This window comes from Rhincodon typus, chromosome 4 (assembly GCF_021869965.1).
Source record: "Rhincodon typus isolate 14 chromosome 4, sRhiTyp1.1, whole genome shotgun sequence".
In the NCBI taxonomy this organism is placed as follows: Eukaryota; Metazoa; Chordata; class Chondrichthyes; order Orectolobiformes; family Rhincodontidae; genus Rhincodon; species Rhincodon typus.
Window position 1 is genome coordinate 66,224,172 of NC_063335.1, and position 25,760 is coordinate 66,249,931.

Here is a 25,760-nt window from a genome sequence, read left to right on the forward strand (position 1 = left end):
GAATGATGACCACAAACTATCCAACCACAAGCTGGTACTGGTTAACATTGTAGTATATAGAATATCACTTACGTTTAGGGGAAAGGCTCACTGCATCTGCTTCTCAACATGAACCTAAGAGGGCAGTGGCAAGTCTTCATCTAGAAACAGGTTCCTGGGAGCAAGCATCCCTCCCAACAGGATCTACTAGCAACTTAAAAATCAACAGCCTCTTCACACGGCAGTATCATGCTGCTGTGGGAATGAAATTTTAGAGACTAAGGTCCCAGACGAAAGGTAGGTGACTTGTGGAAAGATTTTCTAGGGGTGAGATTCATGGGCTGAGATGGCAGAAGAATTGGAAGCAAAAACAGGGGTGGCTTTCAGCAGAAATACCCCTGCCATATGTATATTACTCCAAGCACTGAGGGCCTTTGATCATGGATCATCGTACCCATAACTTAATTTAGGATATTACGACAGACAGACTATTGAGATTAGTAGGACTTTGCCCTCCAGATGTACAACCTGCCAGTGAGGCGGTTGAATGGATATCGGCTGATGGGAAAAGACAGGGCTGGCCCAAGGAAATCTGGTGAAGTACATTTAATGAGGATCTTTAAGATCAGAACACCACCTGGGCTGGAGCAAAGGAGATTGCGATGGAGTCTTGCTGCCCCTTATTCTGCACAGGACTGGAGAAACTAAGTTGAAGTAAGTGCAACATTTGAATTGGTCTGGTTGGTGTTGAAATACTTGATTCAAAAGCTTAAACTGAAACAGTTTCTTCCAGACATGGGTGGTCTAGTAGGTTTACTATGGAGTACCAAATAGCAAAGAGAATGAAGATAGACTACACCAGAGAAAAAGCCAAGGAAAGTTATTCTACTGGAGAAGGGGAAAAGAGAGAAAAAGGATTTTAGCAGGAAGTCCTATCTGCTGAGGATATTTGGGGAACAATTCTCCTACTTCAATTTCGAAGATGGCCAATGCTTGAAACAAAAGCACGAATGAGGTTGCGATTGAAATCCAACAATGGCTGGAGCTACGACTCAAAAACCTCAAAGCAGCTTGGATAAGACTGTTTTGTCAATAGTTGTCGAAGTGACCATGGTTCTTAACTATAATGCAGTTAGTTCTTTCCATGCTGCTCCTGGAAATGGCAGCAATATTCTTTTTTCATTTCATTTCAGTGCACCTCTGGACAATGCTACTGTGGTTCTTGACACAGACAGGTAGTTTAGTCTCATTTCTTCATGTCAGGTACAAACAGGCTGAGTGATCACATGAGTGTGCACAGATTACAGACTTTCCGTTGTGCAAGTGACAATTGATTACATACATATTGCTTTGTGAAATCTGTAATTCAAATCAGGCATTTCAGGAATTTCAATCTTTCATATGCAGTTGGTATATGACCACAAGTAGTGCATCAAGCAGGTCAAGGGCAAATACCTCTTGCAGTAGTCAAGATTTCTTCACTCTGCAATCTCCCTCTGTGTCAACTGTATTTGACTCATTTGACCATGGTCATTAGCGATGTCCAAAGATGGCTACTTAGTGGCAAGATTAATCCATGTATAGCTCATGAGTCTGCTTGATATATGTGTAGATACATGTAACATGCATACAAAAAGAGTCATGTTACTATAAGAAATATTATAAAGTGCTTTACCTGTACTGACAAGCATGCTTTCCACTGCCTTCTGTGCTCGGGAGGAACCTTCAATTGCCCAATTAAGGAGGTATCGAGATTAGATTGTGTCCTACCTGCTGCACATCCCTTCCCTTATGGGAGAAAAACTCTTTGTGCCACCTACCAGATGAAAAACTGAGGAGCAGTGTTGGTGGAGGAGGAAAAAGTTAAGAAGGAAGTGGATGTGGTAGGTATAATATAAGATGTGCTCTTGGGGATGCTTGATCATAGTATATCTCTTACCCATATTTACCTCATGTTGAACGTGAGAATATAAATAGTGTGTATATAGTATTTTGTATTACTGTTCCAACTTTGTATCAAAAAGTTTATTGCCATTTTGTTTAAAACTATGTAATTTTGTGATTTTATTCTTTTACTGAGTTGCTGGATATCTTGTTTTGTCTACTTTTAAAAAAGAGTTACTGCCCCTTTGTCAGATCGTAATATACATTTGGTCGCTTGGTCTGGGCTCATAAGGTCAAAATGCAAGGCTTCCTACTGTTACAGTTAGGTTATACTGTCATCTCATTAGATTTTGGGCAGTACAATCACACACCTGAACAAAAGAGATCAGGTTTGCTTGTGGAGTAACAAATAGAAAAAAAAATTAACCAATATTGCAATCCTGAAGCTGACAAGAATCATGTACAGCAATTCCAATCAAATTAATATGCTCAAGCAGATTAACATACAAAAAATAAGCAGAGAAAGCTGGAAATACTCAGTGGATCATGCAGCATCCATTTTTTTTGGACTATCTATATAGTTCGAGCATTCTGTTTTTATTACAGCTTTCTAACAAGTGCTGTATTTTGCTTTTGAAAGTATTTATACCTTTGAAAGGTTACAAAGATATCTCGAAGTAAAAAGATAAAAGTTAAAATGAAATTAATCTGATCAGCTTTAGGCCAATTTTTGAACCTTGCAGGTAAACATTTAATTCAATCTATAATCACTCAACAAGTCGTTAACTTCAACAAGACAGACTGCATTCTAATGTGGGAAATAGAAAATATCATGATGGCGAAACTGCCAGGCTACAAATAACACTTATCTAAGCTATTGAAAACCTGTTCACTACATTTGAAAGTGAATTTGTTCCAAACAATGAAAAATAATTAGACCATTAAGCATAGAGATAAAAATCAGAGTACAGGCATATGCATAAATCAAAAAAAAAACAATTGTAGCTGTCTACAATAATTCTTAAGATGTTACTGTTTTATAAGAGTGCTTAATAAACATTATTAAGCAAGTTAAACAGAAAAAGACACTAGGCATGTTTGCATTATTCAAATAATGCTTTTGTTTTATGACTCTATGACTATATATGCATCTGAAAGTTGGGCTGAAATTGGCAATGTTTTTGAGCAAAGTGAAAACCACGAAGGTTTGATGGCACCTCCTCTGCTTAATTCATATGAATTCTGATAACAAAGACAGAACTATCCTTAGAGAAGACAGAGTAGTACTAAATAAATTCAAACCAATACTTCCAAATGATTTTGTCTGAAGGTTTCTTTGGCTTTGTTCTGTTGGAATAGAATCTGCTTAGTTATACAAAAGACACAGGGTCTGCAATAATGGAAATCTAGACTATTACAGAATTAGTTATTAATTTGAAATGGTTTTGTGTCATAAGAAATGTATTAGTTCCAATTCAAAGCTCATTCCTATTTGCTAACTCATTTTGGTTGATTGCCAGATGTTCTAATGTGTTTTTTTTACCTGGTTGAGGGGGCAATACCTCTATTATGGATCAATTAGGGATCCATTGTCATTGGAGCATTCATTTTATCATGGGTGCTTAATCAGCAAGTCTATTAATTTTGTTAATTATAGGCACTCTGACCATGGGTCACTTACAAGAACATTAAAAAGATTGTCATTTTGACTGGCAATTGTCATTAAATTTCTTCAAGATGCTGATGGAAACATTGAATAGAACATTTTCATCTTAGTCCCTGCCAGACCCCAACTTCCCGGCATCTGCAGTTGTTTTGTCACTGACTGACATGTCTGACATTTGTTCATTGCCATAACAAACTCTCTAACATTCAGTCTCTAAGTTCCACAATGATAATGGAATTTGGGTGCATGGCATGTCTGTTTTGACAAAATTAAGGATTACTAATTAGAAATTTACATCTGAAAATTTAGAACCACCTTAATTTTTAAGGCTACACCAACCACAGGAATGGAGAGAAAATCCCTGGAGGCCTTGTGGAGTGTGCTCTCTTGTAACCTGGAAACAACGTACAAAAATCCCAAAAAAACCCAAAGGCAGGAAAAGTGGGTGGTATAACATTTTAAGTACTGTTAGGACAACATGTCAATGTGAAAAACTAGAAGCTATTAAACTCTTTGGACAATTTCTGGATTAAACACTGTTTTACCAAGGACTGAGGTCAAAAGTTCACGATAGACAGGGAATCACCAGCTGATAAACACTCAAGTTACAATGGAAAATTAGCCATGTAAAGCTTTTAGGGAGATAAGAGATGGGATAAAGAGATGATTTGTTGTCCTTAATTGATGGGAAATCTGGCATTTGGAAAAGTCAATGGGGCCTTACATTAATAGTTGCCTAGCAACATTTCTAGTCTTCAGTTTTTGTTTCAAAAAGCTAGCGACTAAAGTAGGAAAAAAAATACATCCAAAGCTTTCAGTAGAAGTTGCAAATCTGGGTCTCTCTCACACTGTCGCTCTCTGTCTCTCTTTCATATTTGAAGTAGTTGTAGACCTGATAAAATTTCTACATGTCAATATTTTGACTATCTTGTAAACCCTGAGAAGCTGAACTGTGATCACTTTCCAAACACTTAGAACTAGTTTGTCTTACAACTAAATCAAAGCTTGTTTGGAAGACTTTCCACCAGTCTACAGCTGGAGTAGTTGGGTGGTTCACTGAGCTGACTGGTTTTTGTGCAAACGTTTCCCTTACCTTCTCGGTGACATCGTCAACGCTGTGTAGCCTCCTCTGAAGCACTGTTGTTCTGTCCCGCTCTGAATTTATATGGTCCGGTCTGTCATGTTGGGCAGTCTTGTTTCTGGCTTTGTACCATAGTGGTATGTCGATGGAGTCTATTTCAACATGTTCGTTAATTGGCCTCCAATTTCAGGTCTCCAGGAATTCTGGTACTTGTCTTTGTCTCACATGTGCTCATGTATCCAACACCAACTCGCAGCAAAACGGCACAACCAATTCTCCCTTGTTTCAACATACTCTGATGTCGAACATCATTTTGACTGGGACAAAGTTACAGTACTAGGACAAGCGAGACAAGGACAAGCACCAGAATTCCTGAAGGCCTGGTTTTCAACAACCGAAGCAATTAACAAACATGTTGAAATAGACCCCATCTACATACCACCACGGTACAAAACCAGAAACAAGACTGCTCACCATGACAGACTGGACCATATAAATTCAGAGCAGGACACAGCAACAACGCTTCAGTGGAGGCTACATGGCACTGATGATGTCACCTTGAAGGGAGACGAAACATTTGCACGAAAACCAGTCAGCTCGGTGAACCAACCAACAACTCCAACCGCAACCTGAGCTATAGATCTTTGTTAAAACATTAAACAGTCTACAGCTGTCAACAATTTGATTTTGTTTATGAGAAACCTGTGAACTGTGATAATTTGTCAAATTCTATCTTTTGCCATTCAGACCATCGGCCAAAAGAGTGTTCTGCTTTTTCCTTTTTAAAAATATGCAATTTTGTGTCCTTTCTGTTGGGATTAAAAGGGGATGTGGTTCCAATTCCACATGATAGTTTAGTTGTTAGCCAGTTTGGCTAGTTACTTTGGAAATTAGTTTTATTTTTTAACGAACAAACTGTTTAAAAGAAGGGAAGTCTCTTTTATTCTGGATAGCAACAACAAAGAGAAACTATCGACTGTTTTGGTGATTGAATCAAAACATTTGCACTAATCATGCAACATGGTGTAATGGGGCTTTGCTATCAGCACATTCCACCTATCCCATTCATAACAGTTCCAAAACCCACAATCTAACATTTCCAGCACCTCCCATGACTCAGGTCAACAGATCATGAAAATCCACTCATTGCTCTTTTCCCTCACTCCTGACAGATCCATCTGAGCAGCCAACATCTACAGTCTTCATAAGCCTACTGCCCCCTCACGCTCATGCCTCTCAGTCACCCTCCCCAGGTGTCCTTCCTCCGAACTATAAAAGTCAATCAGGATGTTTATACCTCTGTTTTGTGCTGGAGAAGAGCACACAACTTGGCAAGATGTGGGAAATGTCCTTCAGTGATGTTCATCATTCAGTTAACAGGCAGTACCTGACTACATGGAAAGGATGTCTTGCTCTAGGAGGCTGGAGATGTCAGCCACAGGATCCTGAAGCTTCAGGTCATTGGCGCTCAGACCTGTTGAGAGAACTAATTCTCCATCGGTTAATCATATCGAGGGGGTTTTGTCTCCCAATTGGATCTTTGGTGTTTATCACATCTGTTTTATGTGGCTAAGCAGAAAGCACCTCGTGCCGACGTTAATGACGCTCCTGCTATTTCAAGTACAGTCGATTTTATTTTGATTTGATTTAAACTTTATTGTTATGCGTACCCAAGTACAGAAGTATTTGAGTACTGTACAGTGAAAAGTGTACAATGTCGCCACTCATGGTGCCATCTTAGTTTCAAAGGTACCTAGGTACAAAACTTAGGTACAAATAACAACATAGAGAAACAAAGTTAAAAGCAAAGCATTACGTTGTTCCTAGTAGAAGTAGAAAAATAAATAAAATTTAAAGTTAACATTACAGTCCTTCCTAGTATTAAGTGAAAAAATAAAGAATAAAGATAAAAGTTCAAAGTTCAACAGTCTTTCTTAAGTATGCTTCCTGTAAGGTCTTGGTCTCCTCTGCTTTGGCACGCACTCTGGAAAACCATGGGCTTCCTACTCTCAACGCCACAGATGCCAGGGGACTGACACTTTGGGGCTCACTCTAACCACATTGAACTCAGGCTCATAGCTGCTCCATGCACTGGGCCTCCAGGCGACACTGCTCTGGAATCATGGCTGTTGCCATGCTCCCAGTGATCCCTTCGCCACTGCTGCACTCTCTCCAGAACTCCAGAAGGTAAGTAAAAAGAGATGAGGAGGAGAGAGAGGAAAAAAAAATGCAGCAGCCTGGAGCGGACAGGCCTATTGTGCCAGTGCCACCATCTTGAATAGTTGGCTCACTCTCCCCCTGTGCTGCCAGATTCCGCTCTCTCCTGCTGCCGATAGGCCCTCTCTCTCTCTCTCTCTACTCCACGCTGCTCTCCCATTCTCTCCTGCTGCCGTTGCCTTAAAAGGCCTTAAAAAGAAAGAGAAAAGGAGAATAAAAAGCAAAAAGATCAAAAGAATAAGAAGAAACAAAGAACACAGATAGAGGCGGGCGAGCCCTGGACCAGGAACTTGAACACAATCCTACCATGCCGCTGCAGTTGGCAATGGTGTTGTCTCTGCTCTTGTCCCTCAGCAGAAGTGGAAGTTAGAGAAGCAACCATAGTGAAGACTGGTCCTAGGGAATTACATCTGAAGGTCAATGAAGTGCTTAAGACAGGTAGCTTTCAAGAAGTTGACAGTGAACTGTTAAGCAATGAAAGCACTCTCTGACATAGAAAGTCCAGTGATCCCAATGTTATGGCTGGATCACTTCAGGGTAATGGATCAAAACTTTCCAGTGTGCTTGTTTCAATTCAGAAGCTGATTCTGTTTTCTAGGTGATCATAGATAGTTTCTGAAAATAGGTTCCATGGCTGGGAAATCTGGGATTCAGTGCTGTAGGATCTCAGAATTAGCTTCTTAACAACAATAACTTATTAATTACTTGCGTGAAAGATCCTGATTTCCCAAACACCTCAGTACCACCATGAGGAGAAAGTGGGACGTGAAGGAACCACAATTGGATTCAAACCACAGCAAATTTCCAGGTTTTTCTTACTCTGCTTGCCCTTTAACTTGCCTTCAATGAGCTGGAAATAATTGTCAATTGCATTCTCAATTAAATATGATTGAAATGTCTGTATTAAATGTGTGCAATAATGTGAAATTTAGCATCTGAATTGTACATATGCCCGGACCACAGCAACATTTAGTACGGCCATTTCTAGGACCTGAAGTACTGAAATGAACACCTGCACCTACTTGCAGAACTGCTTGTGAAATTGACTGAAAGTATTTGGATCTTGCAGTGCTCACTTTTCAGATGCCACCAATAACCCAGCCAATTTTCCTTAAAGCTTATAAATAGGTACAGATTAGTCAGTGTCTTGAATAAGTGATCCGCACAGATTAGATAACTATGTGACATAGTCCATGCAAGTAAATTAATTGGTACAGAAGAGAAATTTTTTAAAAAAATAATTCAAAAATAAAAAGTAAAAATGTCTTAGTTACCCAAATGCTGTTACACAGGTGGCAACGTGACTGCTAGTGAATATGCAGAGGATGTACCTCTGGCAGGACCTTGTATGCTACAGAAAGAGACTGCATTCTTATGGGTGTTCTGGACAGGAGGATCTTTGGATTGTTTTTGTAATCATCACCTGCTGAGTATGGCTCAACAACACAAATGAGGTTTGATTGGGTAATCCCTGAAAATGGGATTATTCTGACAGCTACATGTTAAATTCAGGCGGTCTGGTTTTAAGTGATTTTTATGCATACCCATACTACCAATACTATTATTCAGCTCCACTTATCAGCAGGCAAGTCAATATTGTGAATAGAGAAACTTCCAGAAACATTTATTCAGTATGAAATTAGTAGTCTCATGATTTCAGCAGCGGGAGTGATGAGGACGCGAGCCAGGGTGCCATCAGGATGGTAAGGCTTTTTCCCTATAAAAACTTACCTCGTGCAGCAGCGGCCTTCTTGCTTTTAGTGGCAGGAGTGGAGAGGACGTGAGCCACAAAGGAACTAATATATTTGGGCATTGGCTAAACCTGAAACACTACAAGTGTAGTGTCTCCCACCCATCCTCCTCCTCTAACCAAACAAAAAGACTGTGTGGAGGGTCGGTAAGGTAAGGTTTTTTTTAATTCTTCTGGAAACCTAGAGTAGAGGGAATGGAAGCTAGGGCAGTTGCATGCTCCTCTTGCAGGATGTGGGAGGTAAGGGTCACTGCGGGTGACGCCTCTGACTTCACCTGCGAGAAGTGCACCCAACTCCAGCTCCTCACAAACTGCGTTAGGGAACTGGAGCTGGATCTGGATGGACTCCAGATCATTTGGGAGGCTGAGGAGGTGATAGAGAGAAGTTATAAGGAGGTGGTCACACCCAAAGTACAGGAAAAAAGTAGCTGGTGACTGTCAGGAGGGGGAAAGGGAATAGGCAGACAGTGCAGGGATCCCCTGTGGCCGTTCCCCTCAATAATAAGTATACCGTGTTGGATACTGTTGGGGGGGAACAACCTACCAGGGGAAGGCCATAGCAGGCAGGTCTCTGGCACTGAGCCTGTCCCTATGGCACAGAAGGGAAGTGGGGAGAATAGGAGAGCAATTGTAGTGGGGGATTCAATAGTAAGAGGCACAGAGAGGCGGTTCTCTGGACGTGAGCGAGATGAACGGATGGTATGTTGCCTCCCAGGTGCCAGGGTCCGTAATGTCTCGGATGGTGTCTTCACGATCCTTAAGTGGGAGGGTGAGCAACCAGCAGTCATGGTACACATCGGTACCAATGATATAGGTAGAAAAAGGACTGAGAATGTGAAAAACGAGTACAGGGAGTTAGGTTGGAAGCTGAAGTCCAGGACAAACAGGGTAGTTATCTCTGGATTACTACCAGTGCCACGTGATAACGAGGTAAGAAATAGGGAAAGAGTGCAGCTAAACACGTGGCTACAGGGTTGGTGTAGGAGGGAGGGCTTCTATTATGTGGATAATTGGGAGCACATTCTGGGGAAGGTGGGACCTGTACAGTGAGGACGGGTTGCACCTGAACCGGAACGGCACAAATATCCTGGGAGGGGGGTTTGCTCGAGTTATACAGGATTGTTTAAACTAGATTGGCAGTGGGTGGGGAACCGGACTTGTAATTCAGAGGATGAGGTATTCAGCCTTCCAACAGACACAACAGGGAGTGAGGTTGTTAATAAAGAAATGTGGTCGATGGAGCGTAATTGTGGACACAGGGATGGTTTGAGGTGTGTATACTTCAATGCTAGAAGTATCAGAAATAAGGCGGATGAACTTAGAGCATGGGTCAGTACTTGGAACTACGATGTTGTGGCCATTACAGAAACTTGGGTTACTCAGGGGCAGGAATGGTTGTTGGAAGTTCCGGGATTTAGATGCTTTAAAAGAAATAGGGAGGGTGGTAAAAGAGGCGGGGGAGTGGCATTGCTAGTCAGGTCTAGTATAGCAGCGACTGAAAGGCAGTTCCAGAATGATATATCTACAGAGTCAGTTTGGGTTGAGGTCAGAAACAAGAAAGGAGCAGTCACTTTGTTGGGGGTTTTTTACAGACCCCCGAATAGTTGCAGAGAAGTGGAGGAGCGGATTGGGAGGCAGATACTGGAAGGGTGCAGAAGTCACAGGGTTGTCGTCATGGGTGACTTCAACTTCCAATATTGATTGGAAACTTTTTAGTTGTAATAGTTTAGAGGGAGCGGATTTTGTCCGGTGCTTTCAGAAAGGATTCCTGACACAGTATGTAGACAGACCAACACGAGGACAGGCCACTTTGGATTTGGTGCTTGGCAATGAATCGGGCAATGAAGTGTTAGACCTGTTGGTAGGAGAGTATTTTGGTGGTAGTGATAATAACTCTGTTACTTTTACAATTGTCATGGAAAAGGATAGGTACATACAGCAGGGTAAGGTTTATAATTGGGGGAAGGGTAATTACAATTCTGTTAGGGAAGAACTGGGTAACATAAAATGGGAACAGATGCTGTCAGGGAAGACCACTATTGAAATGTGGAGATTATTTAAGGAATGCATACTGTGGGTGCTCGATATGTTTGTCCCTAGCAGGCAGGGAAGATGCGGTCAAGTGAGGGAGCCTTGGTTCTCAAGAGAGGTCGAACGACTGGTTAAGAGGAAGAAGGATGCTTAAATAAGGTTTAGGAAACAAGGAACGGAAAAAGCTCTAGAGGGATACAAGTTAGCCAGGAAGGAGCTGAAGAAAGGGCTTAGGAGAGCGAGAAGGGGCCATGAGAAAACTTTGGCAGATAGGATGAAGGAAAACTCCAAGGCTTTTTACACGTACGTGAGGAATAAGAGAATGACCAGAGAAAGGGTAGAGCTGATCAAGAACTGTAAAGAGAATTTGTGCACGGAGCCTAAAGAGATAGGAGAGGTCCTTAATGAATACTTTTCTTCAGTATTCACAACTGAGAGGGACCTAGTTGTAGATGAGGACAGTGTGAAACAGGCTGGTAGGCTAGAGGAGGTTGATGTTAGTAAGGAAGATGTACTAGGAATTTTGAGGAACTTGAAGATAGATAAGACCCCTGGGCCTGATGGGATTTATCCAAGGATTCTATGAGAAGCGAGGGAAGAGATCGCAGGGCCTTAGGCGATGATCTTTTCGTCCTCACTGTCCATGGGTGTAGTGCCGGAAGATTGAAGAGAGGCAAACATCATTCCCTTGTTCAAAAAAGGGAATAGGGATAACCATGGAAATTACAGGTAAGTTAGTCTTACGTCAGTGGTTGGCAAATTATTGGAAAGGGCTCTGAGAGATAGGATTTATGATCACTTGGATAAGCACAGTTTGATTTGTGATAGTCAGCATGGATTTGTGAGGGGTAGATCATGCCTCACAAACCTTATTGAAGAGGTGACCAAACACGTGGATGAAGGTAGAGCAGTGGATGTGGTATACATGGAGTTAAGTAAGGCATTTGATAAGTTTCCTCATGGTAGGCTCATGCAGAAAGTAAGGAGGCATGGGATAGGGGGAAATGTGGTAGATTGGATTCAGAATTGGCTGACCCTTAGAAGACAAAGGGTGGTAGTGGACAGAAGATATTCAACACGGTGCTCAGTTACAAGTGGTGTACCACAAGGATCTGTTCTGGGTCTTCCTCTATTTGTGATTTTTGTAAATGATTTGGATGTAGGAGTGGAAGTGTGGATTAGTAAGTTTGCGGACAGTACAAAGGTGGGTTGAGTTGTAGATAGTGCGGAGGACTGTTCTAGGTTACAAAGGGACATTGATAGGATGCAGAGCTGGGCTGAGAAGTGGCAGATGGAGTTTAACCCTGAAAAGTGTGAGGTGATTCATTGTGGAAGGACAAATTTGAAAGCAGAATACAGGGTTAACGGAAAGATTCTTGGCAGTGTGGAGGAGCAGAGGGATCTTCGGGTTCCTGTCCACAGTTCCCTGAAAGCTGCCACCCAGGTGGATAGAGTTGTTAAGAAGGCGTATGGTGTGTTAGCTTTCATTAATAGAGGGATTGAGTTCAAGAGCCGTGAAGTTATGCTCCAGCTATACAAAAGCCTGGTTCAGCCACATCTGGAGTATTGTGTCCAGTTCTGGTCGACTCATTACAGGAAAGAGGTGGAAGCATTGGAAAAGGTGCAGAGGAGATTTACCAGGATGTTGCCTGGAATGGAGGGAAGGTCTTACGAGGAAAGGTTGAGAAAGCTAGGGCTTTTCTCTTTAGAACGACGAAGGATGAGAGGTGACTTGATAGAGGTGTACAAAATGATCAGAGGTATAGATAGAGTGGACAGCCAGAGACTTTTTCCTAGGGTGGAGGTAGCTATTACGAGGGCATAGTTTTAAAGTGAGTGGAGGTAGATATAGGGGAGATGTCAGAGGTAGGTTCTTTACTCAGAGAGTGGTTGGGGTGTGGAATGCATTGCCGGCGAGGGTAGTGGAGGCGGCCTCATTAGGGGCATTTAAGCGCTATTAGATAGGCATCTGGATGATAGTATAAGGTAGGAGTGGAGGTTAGATAAACCTTAGGTTTAGGGTAAAAGTTCGGCACAACATCGTGGGCTGTACTGTTCTATGCTCTATGTTCTATGATAAAAACCAGGTTGATTAAGGAGGACCAGCATGGATTTCTAAGAGTAAACTATTTAATTAACTCGCTGGATTTTTGAGAAAAGTAAGATGCTCAATAAGAATGATGCTGTTGATGTGATGTATATGGATTTTCAAAAGGCATTTGATATAATGCCATGCAACAGGCTGGTATTGAAAAGAAAGCCCATGGATTAAGAGAAAATTGCAATCCAGATACAAAGTTGGCTGACTAATAGGAATCAGAGTAATGGTCAATGGATTTTGCTGCACTGTAAGAAGTGTAGTATTTGTAGTGGAGTCCAGTAGTTTGTATTGGCACCCTTCCTCTTCTCGATTATATTTTAATGATCTAGATCTTGGCGTACAGAGAACAATTTAACATTATACAAAACTTGGAAGTATTGCATACTGAGGTGGACAGGGTTGAATTCAAAAGAACACTGCTGATTTGGTGGAGTGGACAATAAATGGCAGCTGAAGTTCAATGCAAACTGATGTGAGGAGATGCATTTTGATTGGAAGAATATGGACTGACAATATAAAACATGGGGTTCAATACTTAAGGCAGTCTAGGAGCAGAGGAATTAGGTGTATATGCGTGTAGATTATGAAGGTGGAAGGACAGATGGAGAGAACAGTTAATGAAACATGCTATCTTGAGGTTTATTAATTTTGCAGAGTACAAAAGTAAGGAGGTTATGCTAAACCACTGCCAGGCATTAGCTGGAATATTGCATTTCGTCCATGATCCCACACGATAAGAAGGAGGTAAACACTTTGTACAGAGTATAGAAGAGGTTTATGAGAATAGTTTCAGGGGTGAGAAACTTCAGTTATGAGGATATATTGGACAGGTTGGGACTGTTCTCCTTGGAGAGAAGAAAACTCTGAGGTGGTACAGTAGTTAGCACTGCTTCGATTCTAACCTCGGGTGACTGTCTGTTTGTGTGGAGTTTGCATGTTCCTCCAGTGCCTACATGTGTTTCTGCTGGGTGCTTTAGCTTCCTCCCACAGGTTATGTGGATTGGCCGTGTTAAATTGCCCTGTAATGTGCAGGCTAGTTGCATTAGCCGCGGCAAATACAGGGGTAGGGCAGCACGGTGGCTCAGTAGTTAGCATTGTTGCCTCACAGCGCCAGGTACCCAGGTTTGATTCCAGACTTTCATGTTCTTCCTGTGTCAGTGTCGGTTTTCGCTAGGTGCTTTGGTTTTCTCCAACAGTCCAAAGATGTGATGGACCAGGCAGAGCAGAGGAAGGCAGGTATTGCAGGAGCCCATGCCCTCTATAACAGATTTTTTTTTGAATATTGTTAGGAGTGACACATTCTCAGGAATAACAGCAGGAACTAGGTGCATTGCACCATGAGTGGCTCTGTTGCACATGAAGGGAGGAAGAAGAGTGGCAGGGCTATAGCGATAGGGGATAGCGATCAGTGAGGAAAATAGATAGAAATTTCTGTGGCCTCAAATGAGACTCCAGGGTGATATATTGCCTCCCTGGTGCTAGGGCTCCATTTGAAGCTGAGTAGGACTCAGGTCCCAGCATAAAGAGTACATGGGGAAGTGGCAAAGGCTTTAAACTAGTAAGAGATGGGGGAGAAGAATAAAAGCAAAAAAAAAGTGGAGAGGGACCTATAAGAAACAAATAAGAATAAGTATAAATGAAAGAGGAAGTAAGAACTGAAATGATTAATCTAAGAGAGAACATAAGTAGCTAAGTGGCCATATTATAAAATGGGAATGTAAAAAATTAATAAACATAAAAGGAGAAGATGCGATTAAAAATGAGTTAACATGTCTACAGTAATGTACAACGTCTGCAATAAAACAGTGAAACTGCAGGGAATAGTATATTTTGAGAAAACAGCTACATAGCCAGTGAAAAATCAATTTGGAACTTAAACATTAGAGTAAAACACATTTAGAAAGGATAGAGGGAAAAATGAGGGTGGTGACATAGTTGTACGTTACATAACATAGTTGCACCAATTTTTTTTGTTTGTCATTATCAATAAGACAGAAATAGATTTCAAGTAGATGAAGATAAAAGATCATAAAGCATCAATCACACAAATGGAGGTAGACTACGGACAACCTAATAATGGTGGAGAAAGAAATATACAAACAATTTAAGGAAATCAATAAAAGACAAGACAATAATCTTGGGGGATTTTCACCATCTAAAATTCCAAAACGTACGTAACACCAAACTATGAAGGATAGTCTTCCTCAGGACTGACTGCAACAACTTACACGAAGATAATAAGGAATTGGGAAACAAATTTCCAGATAGATATTTTTTAGAAAAATGAGAAAGCCCGATATTATTTGGGAAAACCTAAATAGTTGAGTGATATGCAGTGCAAATATACCAAACAGTTAAAACAGTCATGCGGGTTAATGAAGTCATACTGAAAGCAAACAAAGCATAAAAGATTATTTCTAGAGGGATGGATTTGAAAAGTAGAGACTTTACGCTAAACTTGTAACAAACGTTGATCAGTCTGTGAAAACTTGTTGTCAGGATATTAGGCATTGACCTTCATGATCCTCTGCCTACGTTTGAGGGATTGGGATACCCTATTGTTCATGAAAATAGCCAAATTCACATGAGACGCATGCAATCAATGACAACCTGCACCATGTGGACCCTTGCAATGCAATCCATGAAAACCAATAAGAAGGGTCTAGGCCCGAAACGTCAGCCTTCCTGCTCCTCTGATGCTGCTTGGCCTGCTGGGTTCATCCAGCCCTACACCTTGTTATCTCTTAAGCTCACTCTACTTGCTTATCCCTGGCAAGAAGGCCTCAGATGAAGCTGTTCCTCTTAGCAAAGCAAGTATGAATGATATCCCTTTTGCGGTAGCGCAGTGAAAATGAAATGCATTGTATCCAACTGTAGTCTACATGAAGATTATGAAGTACGGATGCCTGATGTTCAACATACTGGCTGGAATGTTTAATTGAAAAATGGAAACTCTAGAATCAAATCAGCATCACATACAAATTGGAGTCATGATCTGCCTGCTTGGCATACTGCTAGTGATAGTTAGGTATGTGGATCTAAACCCTCGCACCAAAAATAGCATCTGTTATACTTTCTAATGAAAGTGTGCACCAGACCCCTTTTTGCAAGCTTTGGGTTGACTATGTAATATTGTAAAAAGCAAGCACTGAACAGCCCAGTTTAGCACTTGGTATACCTCAAAATTTTCTCTAAAATAAATGATAATTTCTTTCTTTAGTGTTGTGTCTAGATTCTGTCTTTCAAACCTTGTTAAGTTTCTGCTGTATTTCAAAAGAACCTTTGATGTCCAAAACAGTAAAACTATTAAGACAGTGAGTCAAGCAGTGGAGAAGAATTCCATACAAAGATGAAGACTGGCAGAAGGCAGAATGCTAATTTATGCTTAATCTTTAATGAACAAAACATTTCTTTCAATAAACAAATGTAAAGCTCACACCGACATTTATCAATGTCATTTGAATAAGCTGTGCATTTGCTGCATTGTGCTGATGCATGTTTGCTGTCATTTTCACACATGCTGTGTCTTATTCTCCAAGTTTCCACCAAGGTAAAACGATATTGTATGAATCCCAAAGCATTTCTTATGCTTTCTCTTCTGAAAACTGAGAAAGCATGCCTTGTACCAAAAGTTTGCTGCATGATATGGTGGTCATGAGATCATAAAAGGCAAACATTTCACAATAAAAATAAAATTACAATACAAATATAAAAAGTGACCGCCATTCGTTTGGAACAACAAATTTAGTTATTAGTATTTTGAAACAAAGGAAGGTTACTTACACTTGAATAGAAGGCTTCACTAGAGACACAGATGACATCTTGCTCCTGAATTGTTAAAATGTCCTTTGCTAAGTGCAATCGCACTTCAAAAGGCTCTTGACTTCCATCTTGGAGCAAACAAATTCCTGTTTTTGTCTTGCAAAAGAAGATCAAACCAAAGTAAGCACAATTGACATTGTTTTATTTGTAAGAAATATCAGTTTAGTTTCTGAGTTCATGTTTCAAAATATTACAGGCAGAATTTTTCATTTTGACACTAATGTTTAATGCATAAAGTGTATAAAATAAAACAGATTACAAAGCCTTCAAAAAGATGTTGAGTGCTATGAATGAACTATATGCCTCTCCACATAAAATATTAAGTTCAAATTTGAACATGTTCAGATGTATCAGCAACGAAGAATCAAAACTTTACCCATAGGAGCTGGTTCAGTTAGAAAATGGAGATTCTGATGCAAAGTAAAGGCTGAAAGATGGCTGCCACTTGCAAATTATTCAGTATGAAGTCCTTCGATCATATTGAAACCAGATATTTGTTGTACATCTGATCAGTGAACTCTGAAGCTTGAGATGACGGTTGCTGGTGGGTATTGCCTGGAGGCTGCTTATGAAAACCATGCTTTTACATATCTAGGACTCATACCTACTAGAATTATACAGAAGAAAGTCAGACAGCTGCTGCTTAAAACCTATACCGTTAATTGGTGTGACTGGAATTCTGTAATGTCAAAGGGATACTGGAAAAAGTCTTTCATGTTTGTGATGTTACCTTACTCATTGTGCCATTTATGACTAACTCCTGGTATGTGCTGTTTGTCCAGTGTGCGCTCAGACCAATCATAGATCATAGAATCATAGAATCCTAGCAGTGTGGAAACAGGCCATTCAGCCCAACAAGTCCTCACCATCCCTCCGAACAGCATCCTCCCCAGACCCATTCCCCTAATTTTCCATGTCTAACCCACCTAACCTAAACATCCCTGGGCACTATGGGCAATTTAGCATGGCCAATCCACCTACCCTGCACATCTTTGGACTGTGGGAGGAAACATGAGTACCCGGAGGAAACCCACACAGACACGGGGAGAACGTGCAAACTCCACACAGATAATTGCCCGAGGCTGGAATTGAACTTGGGTCCCTGGTGCTGTGAGGCAGCAGTGCTGACCACTGAGCCACCGCGTTGCCCCTTGTTAGTTTTCTAATTACAACTAATGATTCTCTCCTTTTGTTGAAGGGAAGTAAGGAGCGTTTGTTTAAAGTCGGCACCTGACAAGGGAAGTTTTGAACTACGTCAGTCCAACCCACATGGCAGACGTGTTAATTTAGAGTTTTATTCAGGCACATCCACAGCATTTTACAAATAGACTTAACGTGAGCTATCATGTAAGCCAGAATTCAGTTTCAGCTGGCTCCAACATGTAAGATCACTCTAGTTGGATAAGTAGTTGGAAGCTCACCAATAATCTATGCTGATGGACTGAAATTTTATATTGTTAAGCTTTTGTAGTACCTCTGCTCCAATGCTTTATAATCTTGCCAGGTAGCTGCACCTGGATATGCTGGGTATCATAGTGGTGGTTGAAGATAAAAAAATGAGTTTCCTGGCTTTTTGGCAAATTGCAATTTGCATCATGTTTGGCGAAGTGATTCTCGCCTTAGCATGTTTTCTCACTGTGTGTTACCAAACTTCCTTGGGAAATTTGGCATGTCCATACAGTCCTTCACCAACTTCTACAGATGTACCATTGAAAGCATACTGTCAGAGTGCATAATGGTCTGGTTTGGCAAGTGCTCTGCCCAGGACTGTAAGAAACTACAGAAGGTGGTGTGCACAGCTCAGACCATCATGGAAGTCAACCTTCCATCCATGGACTCTATTTACACGGCTCGCTGCCACGGAAAGGCAGCCAAAATCATCAAAGACACATTGCACCCTGGAAATGATCTCCTACAAACTCTTCATCAGGCAGAAGGTACAGAAGCCTGAACACACACACAGGCAGGTTTAGGAACAGCTTCTTTCTGGCAGCTATCAGACTGTTGAATGGACTGTAGTCTCAAATAATGGAGCCTGCAATGTAGCCTGTATGCCTCTAAGTCTTTTCGATCTGTATGTGCTTTGCTTGCTGTGACACGCCTGTATCGCTCATAAACAAAGCTTTTCACTGTATTTCGGTACACGTGACAGTAAATCAACCAAATCAAATCAAATCACTTGTGCATTAATTGGCATTTCAGCCCTCATAGCTAGAAGCATGTCTGATTGATCGCCCCCAACCATCTTCCAAGCACATCTCACCACTCACTGTGCTCCCAAAACTGACCAACATCCCTAGTGTCAGCATCATATTTAAAAGCCCAATGTGCAATCTGACAAACATTATTTGTCTGGAGCTGCCCCTTACAGTTTCTAATATTTGCCCCAGATGTGGCAAACAGGAGGGAGGTTCTGCTGGATCGGATAGTGCACAGACAAAATTCATCAACAAGCCCCCCTCCTCCAATCCAAAGTCCAGCAGTGGAGGCCACAACACTGGACCATGCCAGCCTTATCTGAGTCTTCACTAGGGTGGAAGCAGTCTTAGCCATCTGGAGGAATAGCCAGCACTATAGGAAGAAGGACAATGTGCCTTTCTACTCTGCCAGCATAGGTGGCATCAAGTTCCCTCTGATACACTCACTCCATCACTGGTAGTGCACCAAAGCTTCCTCTCTATCATTCTCACTGCAACATCTTTTCCATTCATTCTTGCCCATCCCAAAAGGCAATAAATACCACTTTGACTCTGCATGCTCTGTGTGCTGCCTAGTCACGCATTCAGCAAGCCGTCCCACCTGCATCATCAGTTATAGGTGTGTCACCTCATTTATCTTCTGTAATACTTGCATCTCTCTCATTCCAGGAACAAAGTAGCCCACAATAGGGCAAAAAGAATCATGACTGGTGGTTTGCTAACTGTCAATTAGCTCCTCATCTGTTTTTGAACAGAGCATCCTGTCTGTGATGGCCCCAAGAAGGGTCTGGACTCTTATTGGAGGCTGCCCTTGACTTATTGTACTGGGAATCCCTGAGCGAAGGTTACCCCTCTTTACTTGACTGAGACTTGCTGACAACAACACCAAGCTTGTGTCTTTGCTACATGGCACAGCAATACAGCAATAATTTGAGCTAAAGCACAAAAAAGCAGGGCAATGCAAGTCAGGGATACTGCAAGTATCCAGGCAGGCTTAGAGTGAGTGAGCACTATCACAGTGAACCAAAGAGCATGGAGATGCAGGCTGGTCTAGTCCATTAGTACAAAGTGTCCTTGCTGCAGCATTACAATGATCATTACAGGTGCATGGTTGAAGCGCAGAAGCGTCCAATGAGTGGATCAGACATGTGCCATGAGGGTTTATACAGTCTGGCAGAAATATCTGTGGATGTGGGGTACATGTGCCTAAGCATGCCTGAAATATTGGTATCTGGTATCCAAAACAGAGGTCATTTGGAAATAGCAACAAGTTGAACCCACAAAGCCGGCTATGGTTTCTGTGTTGAGTTTTCCATATGGTTCGTTTGTATGGTGAGTGCGGTGGGGATCACAACCTGTGGTGAGCTGGACTGTTAGCAAGACATTTGACAAGCAACAATGGGCATTAATTGCAACGCGCTACTCTCTATCATGATTCTCTGCTTGAGGAAAAGCCCACAAAATGCAATAAGATGATCTCAATGCCAAGATGGGCCTTACTGAACATCTTGCCAGATTCTATGACTCATTTTGCCAAAGCACAAGTCATTCAGACTGTGATAAGATTCCACTTAAAGGCGCTTGACTTGAAAAAGGAAATTATCATGAGGAAAAAAAAACTGGCCCAGTTTAAATGTAAGGCAAAAACTGGCAGATACAATCATAGTTGATTGGCCTTCTATCTACATATCTATAATCCAGTTAGGGAAAAAATGGTTTTATTGGCACTTAGCTTCACAAAACTAAATCAAATTTGAACAAAAACTGAATGTTTTGCTTCCGCATGGCATAAAATTTTTTAAAAAGCCATGATAACTGTATATTTTGATAGTACGAAACAGGAGTAAAAGCAAAATATTGAAGATGTTGGAAATCTGAAACATAAACAGAAGATGCTACAGATATTCAGCTAGTCTGCTAGTGATTGGAGAGAGAAAATCAGAGCCAAAGTTTTCAGTCTGATATGACCCTTCACGTTTCAAGTGATACTAGAAAGGATACATTTTGTTAAAAATTTTGGTTCTTTGAAATATTATACTAACAAACACCCTTGTAAAACTTCATTAAAGTTCAACCACTACTATATTTTTTTTGCTAACATTTTATATTGGCAGTAATTCCCAGATTTGTGCTCTCCAATTTTGTGTAGATAGCTTAGAGAGTGTTAAAGATGGAAGCAAAGGGATAATTTGTGTGTTAGCATTTGAATCAGATCTCAGTGATCAGCTGGTTACATATATTGTGACAAAACAAAGAATAAAGACCAAGAAAGGAGGAACATTTTAATGGTTAGCTATCCACTTTTCTTCTGTAAAATGAATGGCTGCTTACTAAAAACCAGGTGTCAGAAAGGAATCCTTTCAGCTGAATTTTTCTCTTGCCACCCAAAGCCTACCTGATCATTTTCAGATGGATCTGTACCCGTGAACTGTATGTCCTCAAAGGCACCACTGTAGCTACTACAGACAAAGACGAGCAATATTTTGTGAAACTCTGCTTATGCAACAGCAATTCCACCCACTTCCAATATTTCCTTTTGAATTTGGATCGGCAGGCCTTGACTTCCCCCAAGCTAGGTATAAGAGTCTTTGTGCCCTTCATTACTAAGCTGCAGCAGTGATTTAATACATTTGTTCATTTAAAAATACATATTTGTTAATCCCATCTACCAGCAGTAGCAAATCTCTATAGAGTTCTAGATCTTTATACATCATGAAATGCCCATTCTGCATCCAGATAAGTACTGTCAGTCTGTACCTGCCCTGCATGGTGCCTGATGTCTTTTCTCAGATATGGTAGACAGGGGAGTTGGTGCCTCGCTTTGAGGGAAAAGACCTGGAGATCTTACTGGATGAGGTGGTGCAGAGATGGCACTTCCTGTGCTCCCAGAATCAGCAATGGAGGCCATGACACCAGATCATACCAGACTTCTGAGATTGCCACCCAGGTTAAAACAGTCTTAGCCATCTGGAGGAATGTCCAGCACTGTCAGAAGATCAATGATCTCCTCCACTTTACCAGCAAAAATACTACCACCTTTTCTCCAATGTCTCACACTCACTCATCTTTGCTTTGTACCTACCTCCTACCAAGGCTAATGCTCTACCACTTTCACTATTGCCTGCAACATCGTCCCTCACCCGCTGCCACCCACCCCAACCATCAACACCACTAACTCCACATACCCTCTGTGCTGCCTACTCAATCGCTCAGGGCACCTCCTCATCTGCACCAAAAGTAATAGCTAGGCCACCACTTTTGTCTCCTTTAATACACTCGTTCTCTCTCGCACTCGTGCTCTCATATAAAAAAGGAATCCAGCCCCAAATGAGGCAGAAAGGCTCAAGATGGGTGATGGGCTATCAGACATTCATTTCCACAACCCTTATGCCTTTGACCACCAGGAGTGGGCTGACTGACCATAGATCATAGAATCCCCACAGTGTGGAAACAGGCCATTCAGCCCAACAAGTCCTCACAGACCTTCTGAAGACCATCCCAACCACACCCATCCCCTAACTCTATATTTCCCATAGCTAATACACCTAACCTACACATCCCTGAACACTATGAACAATTTAGCATGGCCAATCCACCTAACCTGCACAACTTTGGACTGTGCAAGGAAACCAGAGCACCTGGAGGAAACCCACACAGACATGAGAAGAATGTGCAAACTCCACACAGATAGTCACCCAAGGCTGGAATCAAATGCGGGTCCCTGGTGCTTTGAGACAGCAGTGCTAACCACTGAGCCACCATGCAGTCCCAAGTTTTGGACTGGTACTGGACCCTGATATTGACATTGACTTACTGTGCTGGAATCTTCCGACGTTATCCCCCCTGACTTGACTAAGGCATACTGACAACCATGGCAAGCTTCCTTCCCTCATGGGAAGGCAAGGCAAAGCAAGGCAGAAGTAAAATGAGCCTGGTATGTGTCACTAGGGGAGGAAACCACAAAAAGGCAAGGCAATACGGGGCAGGGATGCTGTGAGCATGCTGCGATGTTATGACAGTGTAAGAAATGTCCGGAGATGCCACTGGATCAGTCCATGAGCTGGGTGTGTTTCCCTGAGTACAGTGTCCTTTCAGCAGCATTACAATGAGAGTTGCCAGTGTAGCACTGAAGTGCAGAAGCAGTTGAAATGGAATCATGTACAGTGGGGATTCTTGGAGGCTGGCAGATATATTGGATATTCAATGTTCATGGATGAGGTAGGTATGTGTGGCTGATGCCATGGTACATGTCCTGTGATATTGGTGCCAGATGTCCAATGTGGAGGTAAGTAGAACATAAGGAAGACAATGATAAAATTGGACAACATGGATTTCTAAAAGGGAAATGATGTATGACAAATTTGTTGGGGCTTTTTGAGAATTTTACTTTTAGCATAGATAAAGGAAAATCAGTGGATCTAATATATTTGGATTTTTAGAAGGCTGTTGATAAGTTCTCACACAGGAGGCTAGTAAGTAAAATTACAGCACTCTGGATTGGTGGAGCTGATTATTGACGTCAGGAAGCAGAGTGGAAGGGACGCCCATGTCTGCATCACTGGTGCTGAGGTGGCAATGGTCGAGAGTCAAGTTCCCAGGAGTGATGATCACTAACAATCTGTCCTGGACCCCCATGTTGATGCGATGGCCAAGAAAGCACAACAATGCCTCTACCTCCTCAGGAGGCTAAGGAAATTTGCCATGTCCATGAAAACTCTTACCAATTTTTATAAATGCACCGTAGAAAGTATCCTATCTAGATGCATCACAACGTGGTATGGCAACTGCTCTTTGCAAGACTGCAGGAAACTACAGAGAGTCATGAACACAACCCAGTCCATCGTACAAACCAACCTCTATCCATTACCTGTAATGCTTTCTCAAGAAAGCAACTAACATAATCAAAGACCCTCCCACCCCCAGGTACACTTTCTTCCACCCTCTTCAGTTTGAATATACATATGAACAGATTCAAGAACAGCTTCTTCCCCATTGTTTTCAGACTTTTGAACGGACCTCTTAAATGTTAATGTTGATCTCTCTTTCTGCACCTTCTCTGCAGCTGCAACACTGTATTGTGCACTCTGTTCTCCTACCTGATGCACTTTGTATGGTATGATCTGCCTGTACCGTATGGAAAACAACATTTTTCACTGTATCTCAGTACATGTGACAACAATAAATCAAATAAAATGGATTAAGAATTGGTTAACTGACAGAAAATAGTAGGAATAAACAGATTACTCTCACAATGGCAGGCTGACTCTCATGGGATACGGCAAGGGTCAGTACTAAGTTATAATCTATATAAATTATTTGGATGCAGGGATCAACTGTAATATTTTAATTTTGCTGAAGGTACTAAACTGAGTGGGAATATAAGTTGTGAGTTGGATACAAAGAGGTTTCAAGAGAACCTGAACAGTCTAAGTGAATAGGCCAGACAATAAAGTATGTTATAATACAAGTGTGAAGTTATTTACTTTGGTTAAAAGAAATGGAAAGGGGTAGTATTTCTTGAACGGTGAGAGACCAGTAAGTGCAGGTATCCAAATAGACCTGGATGTCCTTGTCCATGAGTCACTAAAAGCTTACACACAAGTGCAGTAAATAATTAGAAAGGCAAATGGTATGTTGGCCCTAATTTCAAGGGAAATTTGGTACAGAAGTAAAATTGTCTTGCTACATTTGTATAGGCCTTGATGAGACCTGACTTGGAGTATTATGTACAGTTTTTGTCTCCTTTATCTAAGGATGATATACATGTCATAGAAGGAGTGCAGCCAGAATGGAAAGACTGTTTTATGAAGAGAGATTAAGAAAGCATGGTCTGCATGTTCTACACTTCCAATGACATCATCTCTCATTTTTTGAAACTTTTAAAATTCTTGCAGAGTTTTACAGGTTGGAGACAGGATGTTTTCTCTGGTTTATGACTCTAGAGCCGGGGGAATAGCCTCAGGATGAAGGGCAGCCATTTAAGACTAAGATGAGGAGAAATTTCTTCACTGAGAGGGTGATAAATCGTGAAATTCTCTATCCAGCAAGCTGTGAAGCCTCTATATTTGAGAATGTTCATTACAGAAATTAGTAAGTTTCTGGACTTGAATGATATTATGGGATATGGAGATAATGCTGCTTCCCACACAAAGGGGATCCTTGGCCATCAGCTAATTGGTCAATAGGCTAAATGGCCTCTGTCTGTTCCCATAATCCGATGTAACAATAGAAGCTTCTGCTACCATCCAGACTGTATGCCTGTAGATGCAGGGTCAGCAAACCTACATGCAAAATTGAATACCGGTGCAGGTAAAAATGTCCCTCCACTGTGAAACCTAGTAGTAGCAAGTGATGGATCAAAAAGCCAATCCAAACACAATGCATATAATTGGTTGTCGATTCCAGCCCTGGGCTTCATAAACTTAAGTGTTGCAATAAAAGGTCTCCTTGATCAACCCAGATATTTCATATTGAATGCAATTTCAGTGATTGTAGGCCTAGCAACATGAAAGGACATGTCCACGGTCACCACCTGCAATACCACAATACAACAATGTGGACCACAGATCACAGGAACATCATTGGAAACCCCATGCTCATTCTGGGTTGATGAATACCTAACTCTGCAATGCACATCATCAACTGACAAGCTGCAGGGTACAATGCAAACCAAAAATATTTATTTAGTTATATACAAATGAAGGCCAAATACACAAAATAGCTTTGCTCCTTCCAATGTCAATATTTTAAGAGGAAGTTGAATATCTTCTTAGTTGTTTTAAAGGTGGTGTTCACTCTTCAATGTCATGCTTACTCAGGTAGCACGCTTGAAATCAAGCCCCGCTATTCTCCAGAGTGGTCACAAAAATTAAAAATATTATCAAAGCACTCAAAGTCCCCAATTTACTTCTAACAGCCAGGCTAATAGAAAAGATAGTAGGAACTGCAGATGCTGGAGAATCTGAGATAACAAGGTGTAGAGCTGGATGAACACAGCAGGCCAAGCAGCATCATAGGAGCAGGAAGGCTCG

The 25,760-nt window shown here is 41.5% G+C and overlaps 1 protein-coding gene across 1 annotated transcript in view; it reads right to left on the reverse strand.

Moving 5' to 3' along the window:
• sntg1 (syntrophin, gamma 1) overlaps window positions 1-25,760 on the reverse strand; it is a 175,819-nt gene that overhangs the window by 102,866 nt on the left and 47,193 nt on the right. The window contains exon 3 of the mRNA XM_048596124.1: window positions 16,493-16,627. Coding sequence (XP_048452081.1) covers window positions 16,493-16,627 — 135 coding nt within the window. The remainder of the gene's footprint in view (window positions 1-16,492; window positions 16,628-25,760) is intronic.